This window comes from Ctenopharyngodon idella, chromosome 13, assembly GCF_019924925.1.
Source record: "Ctenopharyngodon idella isolate HZGC_01 chromosome 13, HZGC01, whole genome shotgun sequence".
Classification (NCBI taxonomy): Eukaryota; Metazoa; Chordata; class Actinopteri; order Cypriniformes; family Xenocyprididae; genus Ctenopharyngodon; species Ctenopharyngodon idella.
In genome coordinates this window covers 1136102-1152818 of record NC_067232.1, presented here as the reverse complement: position 1 = coordinate 1152818, position 16717 = coordinate 1136102, and the positions used below count along the sequence as shown (strand labels likewise).

Genomic DNA, 16717 nt, shown 5'->3' with positions numbered 1-16717 from the left:
CGTTAAAATAGTCAACGTGACTACAGTGGTTCAACCTTGTTATGAAGCGACGAGAATACTATGTGTGCGCAAAAACAAAACACAAAAATAGCGACTTTATTTAACAATTTGAACTGTTGTCATACGCAGTTGACGTAATGAACACAGAGCAGCGCTTCCGTGTTCTATGTCAGAATGCTGACTCATTATTGGCCGGCTTCTGCGTCAGCATCACACGCATGCGACATACTGCTCATGTGTACAGCATCGGCCAATACTGAGCCGGCATTCGGACGTAAACACGGAAGCGCTGCACTGCGTTCACTACGTCAATAGCGTACGACAACAGTTCAAATTGTTAAATAAAGTTATTTTTGTTTTGTTTTTGCGCACAAAAAGTATTGTCGTCGCTTCATAACATTAAGGTTGAACCACTGTAGTCACGTGGACTATTTTAACGATGTCATTAATACCTTTCTGGACCTCAAAAGGTGCAATGACGTTGTGTGGTTCAGAAACCCTCGGATTTCATCAAAAATATCTTAATTTATGTTCCGAAGATGAACGAAGGTCTTATGGGTTTGGGACGACATGAGGGTGAGTAATTAATGACAGAAATTTTATTTTTGGGTGAACTAACCCTTTAAGTTGGACATTCATCAAACTACTACTTGTTTTCCAGAATAATAAAATTGAATGTTCCCTAAAGGCCCGTTCACACCAAGAACGATAACTATAAAGATAATTATAATGATAGCTAGCTATATTAGCGTCAACACCAGCGGACAGTAACGTTATGCTTATTCCAAGCGTACGCTGCAGTTTTGTCGTATGCCGCTTTAAATGCTCGAGCTCGTTAAAGCAGAATGGATTCTGATTGGCTGTCAATATTTTATCGTTCATCAGCCAGCCCCCCCCCCCCCCCCCCCCCACCAAAAATCGTTCTGAAAGTGATTTCAACGATATTGTTTCTCTGCGCCGTTATCATTATATTTGTGGTGTGGACTTTGCTATTCTTTTACATTTAGAAAGTTTTTTAGAACTATATTTTTATCGTTATCATTATCATCCTTGATGTGAACGAGCCTTTAACTTTTGGTATAAAAAAGCATTTAAAAAAACTGGAGCAGAACGTTTTAGAACATATTTTTGTTAGCTGGGTAATTACATTTACTAAGCTCTAATATACAAAAACGTAACATACACCAAGTCTAGAGTGACTACAACCAAGTTATGCCAAGTCCTCTCTTGTCTCCATGGTCAAGGTGGAGGAGTTTATGGAAACATACGTCAGAGATAGTAAATAAGAGCTTAGTGTGATCCGAGGGTTCCTATAAAGCTGACTGCTCTCTGACCACTGACACAAACATAAACCCTGCCACGAAGGCCACCTGCATGCTGTACAAAGGTACAACTCTCAGCCTCTCTGTCTCTCTCACTCTTCCTGATTTTATCATGAAAATAGATCCTATCTCTAATTCTCACTGCTTTGCGTCACAACTGGACCTAACTTATCAACAAAAGCATGAGCAGTACACTATGTTATCTCCCATGATGTGTTTAACACTTGCTGATTTATGTTTTTATGCCACCCAAAGATGCGTGGAGCAGTTACAGGATGTCTGGTGCTGGTGTATGTTATTGCTCTTCAGGCTGACCAGGCAGAGGGACACATCGCATTCTTCAGCCCCAAAGAGATGAGAGAGCTCAGGGTTAGTATTTATTTCAATTCAACCTCCAGTTAAGCCTGAGTTTAAAAAAAAAAAAAAAAAAGTTATTAAATGAGAAAAAAGTTATTAAATTTCTCCCTTCATCTTCAACAGGAAAAGGAGGGAAGGAAAGATGCCGATATGCGGGCAGAGGAGGTTTTGATTGATGAGATGTCTCCAGAAGAGAACAGAGGAGAGTCAGCGGTGAGGAATCTCAGGATGTGTTTTTTCTTTTTCTTTTATGTATTTCATAATGTATTTGTTTCTGACTGGCTGTGTTACTGTCTGAAGGGCCAGCTTGTAGAAATAGGGCTGAAGCTCACTGCTAAAAAGGGCCACATTGGATCTGCTTTTGGTAAGATGCTGCAGAACATCGTAGAAGAGCCAGAGACCGGTAAGGAGCATTTAAATCCATACAGTAAAATGTCTTTCTATATTTCATATGCAGAGATGGGCACAAATACATCAAAAAGTATTAAGTTACAAATTACAAATACTTACTCATCAAATGTATTTAAATAAAATACAAAACACTGCTGTAAAAAATGTATTTAATTAAAATACAAGTAATTTGAAAATACAAAAATACAGTGGAGTTAGAGACATGTAAGAGAGTTGCTCTCAGTTGCCATATATAGCCATAGCATTCAAAAAGCACTAACAACTATTTAACAGTAGCATTAAAGTATACAGAAATTGAATAATCATGTAAAAATAATGCACAGTCCTCATTGTAACAATTAAATATAGATTGATGATCCTTATAAAAATACTAAAGTTATTCAGTCAGGAGCAGTAAATAATTTTGTCTTTTTCTTTTGTTGCTTGATTAACATTATTGACAGACAGCAGCAGGTTTATTATGCTGTTGTTACTTTAAGAACGAACGCACAGACCGAATATACTTACGGTTACATTAATTTAAGACACGACCGACTGTGTTTTCCCCTGCAATTAATCAGAATGTTATTTTTTATAACTTGACCTGCCCATCCGTGGATTATCTGCAACGCCTGTGGATATAACTGCGATCTGCGCAACACTAGACAGCGCATGTCATGCTTTAGTTAGCAAGTCAGTTCACAAGTTCTAGCCATTTCCGTTAATCTTCTGTCCTAATGACATTCAGTGAATAATATCTGATATTATATTTTACTAGGACCTTTAAGCAGTTTGACTGAGCACAAAAGCAGCTTCTTTACCTGCTTCTGACCTTGCTATGCAAAGTAAGATAGACGTTGGTCCACTACCGAAACACCAGCCGCCTTTTACGGTGCATTCACACAGGGCGTCGGCGTTAACGCTTTTCATTTACTTTGAATGGGTGATGTCATGCGTTGCCGAACTGAATTGTGGGTCACTTTACTCGCTATGCTTGCGGCATAAGTTGAAAATTTCTCTTTCAAGTGCCAACAGAAGCGTCAGCCAATCAGATCGCCTTATGCAAATACCCTAGCGCAGACGCTAGCCAAATGCATTCATGCAACACCGGAAAGTAATGCGATTGGCTGTTGTCACTATGACAGTCACTTCAGCACCAAGCTTCAGACACGCCCTCCATCAAGCATTGATGCCGATGCCCTGTGTGAATGCACCGTTACAGTTCCTCCTGAACCAAAACAACAAGCTTATGCTGAGTTCACGCCATAACTACCATAATTAAGAGATGGCAACCCGTGACGGTGGTTCGTGACTCGAATTTATGCGTTTCAATGGCAACACTATCAACGCCGAAATAAATCTGCAGCAGTCAGATGCTAACGTTACAGGTCAGTGCTCTTTAAGTTGTTTATGTTTATTATTATTGTAATGTTATGTGCTTTGAGCCAATGAGGTAGTTTAACGCAGTCTCTCGTGATGCTTTTTCTCCGTTGTGTACGTTCATGTGTTTTGAAGGAGGCGTGGCTTTGGAGACGCTCTGAAGGGATCTTATGCTTTCAAAGCTAGTTCACTATTGTTAGCCCCTCCGAAAATGACCTAATCACCTTTAAGCCTGGTGATGAAAGTTACTGTATGCGAAAATAAAATAATATATTTGAATGCATTTTAAGTATTTTAAATACAAACTACTTTCTCTCAAAGTATTTAATTACAAATTACATTTGATTTTTTCTTTGTGAAGGAAAATACAAATTACAAAATACTCAAAAGTAATTAAATACGTATTTTAAATACATTTAATTAAAATACTGCCCATCTCTGTTCATATGTACACACAGACCATTCTGATGTTTGTGCTCTATTTTGACAGTGAAATAAGGCCGGCATTTTTATCTGCATTCAACGACAATTGCAGTCTGATGATTCGCCACAATTGCAAGCACAAATATTTTGTCTATGAATGTAAATGAATCACAATAAAATGAAATTGCATGCAAATTCAGTTTCTTGTCATATATAGGTGAATTTTTAAACTGTTAAACAATATGTTGAATTGCTGTTTGCATCTGTTTTAATTTGACTCTAAACTTAAATGCCTTGTTTCCTGTAATTTTGTTAATTTTTACTATTACTATATTAATAAATATTGTCATTTAATATGCCAAATGGTTATGGTAAAATCATCTCAGCTTCACATTTTATTGCACAAATGCCTTTGCTATTTACACTACTGTTCAAAAGTTGTAATGTTTTTGAAAGTCTCTAATGCTCACAAGGCTGAATTTATTTGAATACAGCAAGATTGTGAATTATTATTATAATTAAAAATATTTGTTTTCTATTTGAATATATTTTAAAAAGTCATTTATTCCTGTGAGATCAAAGCTGAATTGTCAGCATCATTACTCCAGTCTTCACTGTCACATGATATTTTAGAAATCATTCTAATATGCTGATTTGCTACTCAAGAAATATTTCTTATAAATATGCTGTTTAATATTTTTAAAGAACAGCATTTATTTGAAATAGACATTTTTTGTAACAATGTAAAAGCCTTGACTGTCACTTTCGATCAGTTGAATGCATCCTTGCTTAATAAAATGATTCATTTCTTACAAAATCTTACCAACCACAAACTTTTGAAGGGATGACATGTTTTAGTCATTTAGCGCATATATGTGTTTGTGTGAGTTGAATGTTCACACTGGTTTCAGTGTCAGTTTGAGTAGAGGTCAGCATGTTGGTTGGAAATTATAGGATACAGATTTGAGCATTTTTTTAAAAGAGGCTTTAGGCTTTTATTGCAAAACTCAGAGGAAATAGAGAACATATGTTGAAACATTTAGATGTGTCATTTAGATGTGAAAAGTGACAATTCACATTGCATATGCATATGAATTAATGATGACGGAGTTTTCTTCTTAGGTGGATTATCTCTTTATGGTTTAGCAGTCAGTCTCTCACAGAACTCATATTCCTTCACTCCAAGAGCAGGATCTCTGGCAGGAGGTGCTGCAAGGACCAGGGAACAGTCACTGTCGAAGTATTTTCCAGTGATTCCCTCTGTTTCCTCTGAAATGGCACAGTAAATTGGGCTGAAAGCCCCCTCTTCAGGAGTCTGTGATTAAAAACACACAAAGTCAATGGATATTAAACAATTTTTTGTTGAATATTCACTGCATGTTGTATAAAACAAGTGTCACTTGACAAATCTCATTTGCTGTTGTTAAATTGTAGTGCAGCTGTGGGGTTTGTTTGTGTCCTCCCCAGTAAGAATTGCACACACACAAAAAAATTCCAGTTACCATATACAGCTTTTTATTTCACTCCTTCCAGGAAACTAGGCAATTTCTGCTTCTAAGTCCCTGACTGCTGAAGCATCACTATAGTAACTCTCTTCTCAGTCCCTTACTGTTGAAACATCACTATAGTAACTATTGTTCTCTCTTTCCCTTTCTTTTGTAACAATCAATGTTAAAGTGCACTAGTTGCTTTTCAGATTTTACCTTTCATGCAGCATGTAATATACAGTAGCTGTTTGTGAATGTAATGGTCTGCAAAGTTTCAAAGATCATAGTGCTCGATAAATAAAAGTTATTGTCTGCCAAAAGAAAGAACCGATTCTGAATTGCCTGAGTAATCAGTAATTCCAGTCTTACTTTTTTATGACAAATTTACATAATGCCAGCATATGGTCTTCATTGACTGCCCACGAACAGCTTCTACTGTGAGCCGCCCTTAAACACTGTAGTTGTAGCTGAGACTTGAAGAGTTTGATTTGTGTTGTCGACATGTCGAGAAGACACTGTTTTCTGGGCTGTGAAAGCAAATCCACTTTGCATGAGCTTCCAGAGTATGAGAACTCGGGCTCGAATTGATATGGTAAAATCGACTTACTGTTCATATCACTGCGAATCAAGTGCTGAGAGAGCTGAAATTCAAATATGGTAATGAACGTTTTGTTTCAGACACACTCTGTAAGTGATAGACCAATCACAACAGACTGGGCTGTCTGACCAATCAGAGCAGAGTAGGCTCTCGGAAAGGAGGGGTTTAGAGAGAATGAATCTTCCAACGAACCATTTTCAGGCTCTTTGATAAGTGAGGTGATGTGCACTGTATATTATGAGAATTTTTTTTTTTTTTTGACCTTTGATGCATTTGAAAACCTGTTGTAAGAGACCTTCAAAACTAAATTAGGAACATTTAGCACAGCATAATAGGGACACTTTAAACTAACCAAATTGCTATATATGTACTGTATGCTATAAATGCTATGCTATGTACTGTATGCATAAAGATGTAGAGTAGCTCCCACACACAGCTGAAGTTTAGAGGTTATTAAATAGAATGTTTAGGACTGTGGCAGAACTGCAGTAAGAACAAAAAGCCCTAACACATGTCATCCATCTGTTTTGGAAACTAGTGCACTAGTGGTTCTAGAGAAATTGGCAGGAAGCAGCCAGGAGATGTGTGTTGTTAAGAGTCAACGGATTGATACATAACTCACTTTGAAGAAGAAAAAGCCGACCAAGTTGAAGAGGAATCGGATAATGAAGTTATAGTTTCTCATTACATCTGTCATAACTACACCTGGATGCAGAGAGTTTGCTGTTACTCCTGAAACACACACAAAACAATACAAGATCCTTTTGTTTGTGAAGAAAGTGAAAACATGTGTGATGGCCAGCTGTTGCATCATTGCATCATTTTGAATCAGGAAGACTTTTTGAGGAAAATTAATGCTTTTTTTTTTAAGCTAGGACACATTAAATTGATCATAAGTGTTACAGTAAAGACTTTTAAATTTTGACAAAAATAATTAATACATTTATTATATTGCATTATGCACATTATAGAGTACTGAATCATCAAGCAATGCCAAATCCAAATATAGCTGTGAGCAGCAATTATCTGGGTTCAAGCGCTTTAAGGTCTTTAAGCATATGCATAAAAAGCTATTTTGTTTTTTTTAGCAAGCATGTTACCGCTTAGATCATAGATGGAATTTACAGCCAATACAGGTAACTTAATAAGGAAATACATGGTTTTTAAAGCTTTTTAACATAAAAGTTTGCATTCATGTTTAGAATATTGTGTCACATGTGCACAACTATTTGAAGTTCTGAGTTTTTGTTTATGATTTATAGGCTTTTGAGTGTGTTTTGCCACTCCCATTTTCTAAATGACCTTGGTATAGCTATCCAAAGGGTAAAGTTCGACTTTTTTGATAATTATTGATCTAGAAAGTCCAGAGAATTGTATTGCACTGGTTTGGCTCCAATCAAGCCTAAAACCTAGGACTAGTTCACAAAAGTAGGTTTTTCAAAAAAATCAAAATATCCAAAATTTTGCCAGAGCGACAATCAAATTTGTTTTGTCCGTCTTGAGCCAAGGTTCCAACGATATAAGTTTGTTCATTCCATCAGGCCAATCAGGGTGAGCTTTGGTGACATTGTAGATGGTGTGAGTACTACCAGCCCTTAAAGTTTCAAATCTCTCGACTTACGGTTTGGTCTGCCCGATCAGTTTTAGGGGAGAATGCTGATTCTTGGGGTTCAAGCTACACGCCTGAACCCCAATAGTCAAAATCTAATTACGACTCTCTGCTCATTTTCTAATGCCACACAGCAGACAGTCAGTGTAGTGAGATGCGTTTTGGACATGTACCTGTGCCCTGAAGTCTGCGTGCCAACTCATTGGTCCAGATGACATTGTGCAGCTTGGTGTGGTTATATGCAGCATCCATCACATTGCTAAGATTGTCCCCACGGAAATGGGAGAAGTCCACTTTGCCTTTCCAGTGATTCATAGAAGAAACATTTACAATGCGTGCTGGGGCTGATTTCTTCAAAAGGTCTGTGTGACAATAAAAAGAAAAAAGGCATTATTTACTTGCTGTGTTACTTGCAGATTGTCTTTTTGAGATTGGAATAAAAGCATAAGCAATGGGAATGTTTGACCTAAAAGCAAACTGGTGAGCAGGAACGGCCCAATGTGGTTGGTTGCAAATGTGATTTCCAACCCATCAGCGGTGATCTTACTGGGTAGGCCTGTAGGAATGAACAGACTACTGTTTGCATGGACATATACAATATGGAGAAAGAGAGAGAGACGGCCGTTCCACCTGAGGCCCCAGCGTTATTGACCAGGATGTGTAATTCCTTCTCTTCCTCCAAGATCCGTGCCGCAAACTTCCGGACAGACTCGAGCGACGAGGTGTCAAGCAGACGCAGATGCACGTTCTGGTTCCCACTGCTGTCTCTGATTTCTTGCAGCGCTGCAGTCCCACGAGCCTCGCTCCGGCAAGCCAGGATCACCCGCGCCCCACGACGAGCAAAGTCCAGGGCAATGAACTTCCCAATCCCTGAAAAGTATAAACAAGAGATGAATGACCTAGCAGTACACTCAAGAGATGAATGACCCAGCAGTACACTCAAGAGATGAATGACCCAGGAATGCACTCCTAAAAATAAAGGTTCCAAAAGGGAGTTTTGTAGTGATGCCATATAAGGCCAATTCACACTGCACAAACGACAACAAACAAGTTGGCCGTTGGATTTAGAATTTTATGAAAAATAACTATCATGTTCAAAGCTGACTGAACATGTTCACTCAGGTGAAAAGAAACCCTGACCAACGCCAACAGATGCAGACAGGGATAACACACTGGTCCAACAAAACCCAACAAACGTGTTTGTTCGCATTTGTCTGTGCAGTATGAATTGGCCAATAGAAGAACCATTTTTGGTTCCCCAAAGAACCTTTTAGTGAAACATTCTTAAAAGTAAGTTTTTCTTATTGCGAAGAACATTTTAATAATCTAACAAACCGTTTTCCACTATAAAGAGCCTTTTGTGGAATGGGAAGGTTCCATGGATGTGGTGAAGGTTCTTCATGAAACCATCATTGCCAATAAAGAACCATTATTTGCAGTGGATAATAATAGCATTATTTAAGACTTTATGCAAGAGAACAGCACGTTCCAGCAGTGTTTTGGTTATAAAAATACATATCTTTACTTTTATCATCATCATATCAAACTTCAGTTAAGCTCCACCATGAACTAAACCAGCCACTACAGACACATACCACACACATGCGAAACATCTGATAACACATACACGAGCCTGTCTGCTAGTGTAGCCACGACTCTGCGAAAAAATGAAAACTATTTTAGACTTTCTAATGATAAAACATGTCTTAAACTTCCTTGTATTTTTTTCTCTGACATTATTTATTGCTTCATCGTCGATACGATGTGTAATTTGTCTTCTGCGTAAAGTTATTTCCCGCAATTCTTCCCTTTCCGCAATTCTTCCCGTTTAAGCATTTGTATGTTCACCACCATTCATTAAAAACATAATTTATTAATATTTTAAATAGTAAAATTGAGATTCTCACCGGTGTTGGCGCCAGTAATAATCGCAGTTTTTCCTTTTAACTCCACAGGACAAGCGCGTGGGTTCCAGGGCACTCTCCGCTGCGCGCGCACAATTATAGCCAAGATCGCCGTTGAAACCATCCATAACGGATGGGAATGTATGTCACTCCACTCCCAGGTCATTTAATAAGTCCGTGTGCCTCCGTTGAAATCCTCGGTTTACTTAAAAGAGACCAAATGTCTAGCTTAGTCCGAGTGACCCTGGCACGACTGCGCACTGTGCGCGTGCACAGGGCAAAGACTATAAATGCATTAAAGGAATTCGACTCTCGGTCTTAACTTCGGAACTCATTTGATCATAAACCTGCAGATATAAGCCTACAGTTATGAGTTGAAGCAGCTCCAATTACAGTAAAAGACAGACAGACAAACAGATAAATTTCGCTTTGGAACATGAGACAAATATATTCACACCTGAGAAGCAAATCCATACGGACTATTCAATAAGTGTTGCAAACACGTCAGAGTAAATACACATTTCATAAATAAAATATATTGATTTATGTATCGGATTTTTTTTTTTTTTTAATTTTAACAATTTTATCAAATTTTAATATATTTTATTATTATGAATGAAATATTTATTATATATTAATATATATTATATTATATTATATTATATATATTAATTATTGTGTACTTATGTAAACATATCGGTGATTAAAATAGCATGAACTAAAATAGTAGCCTATTTTTTGGAATTCATAAATCCTTTGTAATTAATTATATACTAAATCAATAACACAAGCAAGAAATTGATTTTTGTTTTTTTTTAAACAATAATTCACGTCAAGTATAGGCTATGGGAAAATGCCCTTTTGTGTGTGGAACTACTTTCTTGCATCAAAAACCAGGATCTGCCTTTGCTAGTTAAATTTTACTATGATTAGGCTACTAAGTCGAAAACGTCACGTTAGAATATAGAAATGAAAGTTCTAGCCATTTTTATAATAATTATTTGAGTAACAAAAAGGCAGCACGATTTGGTAATATGATTTTTATACAACAGTATAAAGTCAAGAAGTTAAAATTGAATGACTTTCAATGTTGCCAGTTACTTTGTGTTTTGTTTTGTTCCTGAATGATTCACTGTTTTGAACAAATCGGTTGAATGGATGGCGCAATAATTCATTCACAACTTGTTTGGTTCCTAAATGAATCAGCATTTGGAATGAATTAACGATTCAGTGACTCAATTATAAAGACAAACACTTGTACTGGCGTAAGGATGTAACGTGAAGAAACAATCTGAGCTGCCTGCATGCAGTTGAAAGGTCAAGTTGGCTGAGGAGATTTGTTGTACTCCAGATTTCCTTTTATCCTGTCTTCAGCATTCCTTTGACAAACAGAAACATCAGATAAAACTTGCTCATACAGGACAACCCTTGGAATATTGTATGTGTGCAGGTTTTACTTCATGAACACTTCATGAATAATATACAGGTCAAGGCCGACCAAAACTCAGTACTGATGAACAGGAAGCTGAGGAAACATTTTCTCCCTTCGCACAATGTAAACCCTTTCAGTTTCCTTTCAGAGTTCCTTCCGATCTATCCATCCACACCCACAGACCCTGTGCGCATGATCTCACTGATACATAAAAATAAAATAAATACCTCTATAAATACAGTCCTTTGCATTCCAATGGCTCTCTTACACTTTCATTCAGCTTTTTAAAAAACGTTACAGCAGCTTTTCATCTACCCCACATATGCAAAGGTCAGTAGCCTGTTATCAACTTATCAGCCCTTATCTTTGCTGAGGAAATTACTTGTAGGTCCCTTTCACTGTTTGTAGTTCTTAAGTCATATTACTCAGCAAATCATGTATCATTATTATCATGTATCATTATTTTCCAATGTATAACTGTAAGTATGGTGCACAAAACAATTATATATACAGTATTTGGTTACATTTCGCAAGTCTGTGATTGGCCAAAAAACGTATAATTACTATAATGAACCATATGGGCGGTGTTAGATCAAACTGGTTACTTTGTAGTGTCTGTGTGAGTGTGTATAGTTAGGGCCCGAGCACCAATGGTGTATTACAATGATTTCTGAAGGATCATGTGACACTGAAGACTGGAGTAATGATGCTGACAATTCAGCTTTGCATCACAAAAATAAATTTTTCTAAAGCATATTAAAATAGAAAACCATAATTTTAAATTGTAATAATATTTCACAATATTATTGTTTTTTTCTGTATTTATTATGAAATAAATGCAGCCTTAATGAGCATAAGAGACTTCGTTCAAAAACATTAAAAATAGTAATGTTTCCAAACTTTTGACTGGTAGTGTACCTAAAATAAGTTAAAGTTGAAGTATAATTGAAATAAAACTAAAACTGAAATTAAATTTTTAAAAATATTTAGAAATTGTTGGAAAAACAAAGATGAATAAAAATGACAAGATGAAAATATGAAAAAAAAAAATGAAAATATAACAATAAAAGCTAATTCAAAATATAAATAAAAACTATTATATAACTACTGTATATATATATATATATATATATATACATATATATATATATATATATATACAGGTGCTGGTCATATAATTAGAATATCATCAAAAAGTTCATTTTTTTATTATAAATTATTTTTAAAAATGAAACTTTCATATATTCTAGATTCCCTACATGTAAAGTAAAACATTTCAAAAGTTTTTTTTTTTTAAATTTTGATGATTAGAGCGTACAGCTCATGAAAGTCCAAAATCCAGTATTTCAAAATATTAGAATATTTCCTAAGATCAATCAAAAAATGGATTTGCAAAACAGAAAAGTTCAAGTTCTTTAAAGTATGTTCTTTTGTGCACTCAATACTTGATCGGCAGGACATATTACAGCAAATGACTTGCTCCTAGCACAAATTACTGCATCAGTGAAGTGTGGCATGGAAGTGATCAGCCTGTGGCACTGCTGAGGCACTATTGAGCCTTCAGATCATCTGTATATTGTTGGATCGACTGTTTCTCATCTTTCTCTTGAAAATATCCCATAGATTCAGGTCAGGCATATTGGCTGGCCAATAAAGCACAGTAATATCATGGTCAGCAAACCACTTGGAAGTGGTTTTTGCACTGTGGGCAGGTGCTAAAGTCCTGCTGGAAAAGGAAATCAGCATCTCCATAAAGCTTGTCAGCAGATGGAAGCATAAAATGCTCCAAAATCTCCTGGAAGATGGCTGCATTGACTTTGCACTTGATAAAACACAATGGACCAACACCAGCAGACGTCACGGCCCCCCCAAATCATTATTGACTTCAGAAACTTCACACTAGACTTCAAGCAGCTTGGATTCTGTGCCTCTCCAGTCTTCCTTCATACTCTGGGACCATGATTTCAACATGAAATGCAAAATTTTCTTTTATCTGAAAAGAGGACTTTCGGCCACTGTTCACTGTCCAGTTCTTTTTCTCCTTAGCCCAGGTAAGATGCTTCTGACGTTGTCTCTGGTTCAGAAGTGGCTTGGTAGTCCTTTTCCTGAAGATGTCTGAGTGTGGTGACTCTTGATGCGCTGACTCCGGCTTCATTCTACTCATTGTGAAGCTCTCCCAAGTGTTTGAATCGGCTTTACTTGACAGTATTCTCAAGCTTGCGGTCATCCCTGTTGCTTGTGCACCTTTGCCTACCCAATTTCTTCCTTCCAGTCAACTTTGCATTTAATATGCTTTGATACATCACTCTGTAAACAGCCACCCCATTTAGTAATGACCTTCTGTGACTTACTCTCTTTGTGGAGGGTGTCAATGATTGTCTCCTGGACCATTGTCAGTTCAGCAGTCTTCCCCATTAGTGTGGTTTCAAAGAACAAAAGATACCCGGAATTTATACTGTAGGGATGGTCATTTAATGAAACTCAAATGTAAATATTCTAATATTTTGAGATACTGGATTTTGGACTTTCATTAGCTGTACGCTCTAATCAACAAATTAAAAAAAAAAAACCTTTTGAAATGTTTTACTTTACATGTAGGGAATCTAGAATATATGAAAGTTTCATTTTTTAAAATAATTTACAATAAAAAAATGAACTTTTTTACGATATTCTAATTATATGACCAGCACCTGTATATATAATGAACTTTATTTTATATAGTGCCTTTAAAGGTAACATCTCAAAGCGCTTTACAAGCATAGAAATAAAAAATGAAATAAAGAACATACAGGTGCTGGTCATATAATTAGAATATCATCAAAAAGTTGATTTATTTCACTAATTCCATTCAAAAAGTGAAACTTGTATATTATAGTCATTCATTACACACAGACTGATATATTTCAAATGTTTATTTCTTTTAATTTTAATGATTATAACTGACAACTAAGGAAAATCCCAAATTCAGTATCTCAGAAAATTAGAATATTGTGAAAAGGTTCAATATTGAAGACACCTGGTGCCACACTCTAATCAGCTAATTAACTCAAAACACCTGCAAAGGCCTTTAAATGGTCTCTCAGTCTAGTTCTGTAGGCTACACAACCATGGGGAAGACTGCTGACTTGACAGTTGTCCAAAAGATGACCATTGACACCTTGCACAAGGAGGGCAAGACACAAAAGGTCATTGCAAAAGAGGCTGGCTGTTCACAGAGCTCTGTGTCCAAGCACATTAATAGAGAGGCGAAGGGAAGGAAAAGATGTGGTAGAAAAAAAGTGTACAAGCAATAGGGATAACCGCACCCTGGAGAGGATTGTGAAACAAAACCCAATGAAAAAATGTGGGGGAGATTTACAAAGAGTGGACTGCAGCTGGAGTCAGTGCTTCAAGAACCACTACGCACAGACGTATGCAAGACATGGGTTTCAGCTGTCGCATTCCTTGTGTCAAGCCACTCTTGAACAACAGACAGCGTCAGAAGCGTCTCACCTGGGCTAAAGACAAAAAGGACTGGACTGCTGCTGAGTGGTCCAAAGTTATGTTCTCTGATGAAAGTAAATTTTGCATTTCCTTTGGAAATCAGGGTCCCAGAGTCTGGAGGAAGAGAGGAGAGGCACACAATCCATGTTGCTTGAGGTCCAGTGTAAAGTTTCCACAGTCAGTGATGGTTTGGGGTGCCATGTCATCTGCTGGTGTTAGTCCACTGTGTTTTCTGAGGTCCAAGGTCAACGCAGCCGTATACCAGGAAGTTTTAGAGCACTTCATGCTTCCTGCTGCTGACCAACTTTATGGAGATGCAGATTTCATTTTCCAACAGGACTTGGCACTTGCACACAGTGCCAAAGCTACCAGTACCTGGTTTAAGGACCATGGTATCCCTGTTCTTAATTGGCCAGAAAACTCGCCTGACCTTAACCCCATAGAAAATCTATGGGGTATTGTGAAGAGGAAGATGCGATATGCCAGACCCAACAATGCAGAAGAGCTGAAGGCCACTATTAGAGCAACCTGGGCTTTTATAACACCTGAGCAGTGCAACAGACCGATCGACTCCATGCCACGCCGCATTGCTGCAGTAATTCAGGCAAAAGGAGCCCCAACTAAGTATTGAGTGCTGTACATGCTCATATTTTTCATGTTCATACTTTTCAGTTGGCCAAAATCCTTTCTTTGTATTGGTCTTAAGTAATATTCTAATTTTCTGAGATACTGAATTTGGGATTTTCCTTAGTTGTCAGTTATAATCATCAAAATTAAAAGAAATAAACATTTGAAATATATCAGTCTGTGTGTAATGAATGAATATAATATACAAGTTTCACTTTTTGAATGGAATTAGTGAAATAAATCAACTTTTTGGTGATATTCTAATTATATGACCAGCACCTGTATACATATCTGTACATATGCACACACCTAAAACAATGAAATCACATAAATGCTATCCTAAAAAAGTGGGTTTTAAGAACAGACTTAAAAGCACTAAAAGATTTGACCTGTGTAATCTCAATGGGAAGAGAATTCCAAAGTTTAAAAGACCAGAATCGGAGGAACGGAGATCACGTCTCGGAGTGTAGATAGTTAAAAGTTGTGACAAGTAATGCGGAGCCATACCATGTAAGGCCTTGTAGGTCAGCATAAGAATTTATATAGTGTATATATATATATACAGGTGCTGGTCATATAATTAGAATATCATCAAAAAGTTGATTTATTTCACTAATTCCATTCAAAAAGTGAAACTTGTATATTATATTCATTCATTACACACAGACTGATATATTTCAAATGTTTATTTCTTTTAATTTTGATGATTATAACTGACAAAAATCCCAAATTCCAAATTCAGTATCTCAGAAAATTAGAATATTACTTAAGACTAATACAAAGAAAGGATTTTTAGAAATCTTGGCCAACTGAAAAGTATGAACATGAAATGTATGAGCATGTACAGCACTCAATACTTAGTTGGGGCTCCTTTTGCCTGAATTACTGCAGCAATGCGGCGTGGCATGGAGTCGATCAGTCTGTGGCACTGCTCAGGTGTTATAAGAGCCCAAGTTGCTCTGATAGTGGCCTTCCGCTCTTCTGCATTGTTGGGTCTGGCATATCGCATCTTCCTATTTACAATGGGGTTAAGGTCAGGCGAGTTTGCTGGCCAATTAAGAACAGGGATACCATGGTCCTTAAACCAGGTACTGGTAGCTTTGGCACTGTGTGCAGGTGCCAAGTCCTGTTGGAAAATGAAATCTGCATCTCCATAAAGTTGGTCAGCAGCAGGAAGCATGAAGTGCTCTAAAACTTCCTGGTATATGGCTGCGTTGACCTTGGACCTCAGAAAACACAGTGGACCAACACCAGCAGATGACATGGCACCCCAAACCATCACTGACTGTGGAAACTTTACACTGGACCTCAAGCAACATGCATTGTGTGCCTCTCTTCTCTTCCTTCAGACTCTGGGACCCTGATTTCCAAAGGAAATGCAAAATTTACTTTCATCAGAGAACATAACTTTGGACCACTCAGCAGCAGTCCATTCCTTTTTGTCTTTAGCCCAGGCGAGACGCTTCTAACGCTGTCTGTTGTTCAAGAGTGGCTTGACACAAGGAATGCGACAGCTGAAACCCATGTCTTGCATACGTCTGTGCGTAGTGGTTCTTGAAGCACTGACTCCAGCTGCAGTCCACTCTTTGTGAATCTCCCCCACATTTTTTCATTGGGTTTTGTTTCACAATCCTCTCCAGGGTGTGGTTATCCCTATTGCTTGTACACTTTTTTTTACCACATCTTTTCCTTCCCTTCGCCTCTC

At 37.3% G+C, this 16717-nt stretch overlaps 1 protein-coding gene across 1 annotated transcript; it reads right to left on the bottom strand.

Moving 5' to 3' along the window:
* Positions 1 to 4561: 4561 nt before the first annotated feature.
* On the bottom strand, positions 4562 to 9760 carry LOC127524909 (retinol dehydrogenase 12-like). The gene is made up of 6 exons (XM_051916951.1): positions 9474 to 9760; positions 8197 to 8436; positions 8033 to 8122; positions 7740 to 7928; positions 6580 to 6689; positions 4562 to 5187 (listed from the first exon to the last, which is right to left on the bottom strand). Exons 1-6 carry the CDS (start codon positions 9634 to 9636, stop codon positions 5008 to 5010), a joined length of 972 nt encoding a protein of 323 aa, XP_051772911.1. The 5' UTR covers positions 9637 to 9760; the 3' UTR covers positions 4562 to 5007.
* Between the last annotated feature and the right edge of the window lie 6957 nt (positions 9761 to 16717).

What these genes read in the sequence shown, in the direction of transcription:
- LOC127524909 (XM_051916951.1), bottom strand. Translation starts at nt 9,636, where the DNA reads ATGACCTGGGAGTGGAGTGACATACATTCCCATCCGTTATGGATGGTT. An exon ending in TATTACTGGCGCCAACACCG is followed by an intron (nt 8,437 to 9,473) that starts GTGAGAATCTCA and finishes TATACTTTTCAG; the next exon opens with GGATTGGGAAGTTCATTGCC. An exon ending in TCGGCTTTTTCTTCTTCAAA is followed by an intron (nt 5,188 to 6,579) that starts GTGAGTTATGTA and finishes TTTTAATCACAG; the next exon opens with ACTCCTGAAGAGGGGGCTTT.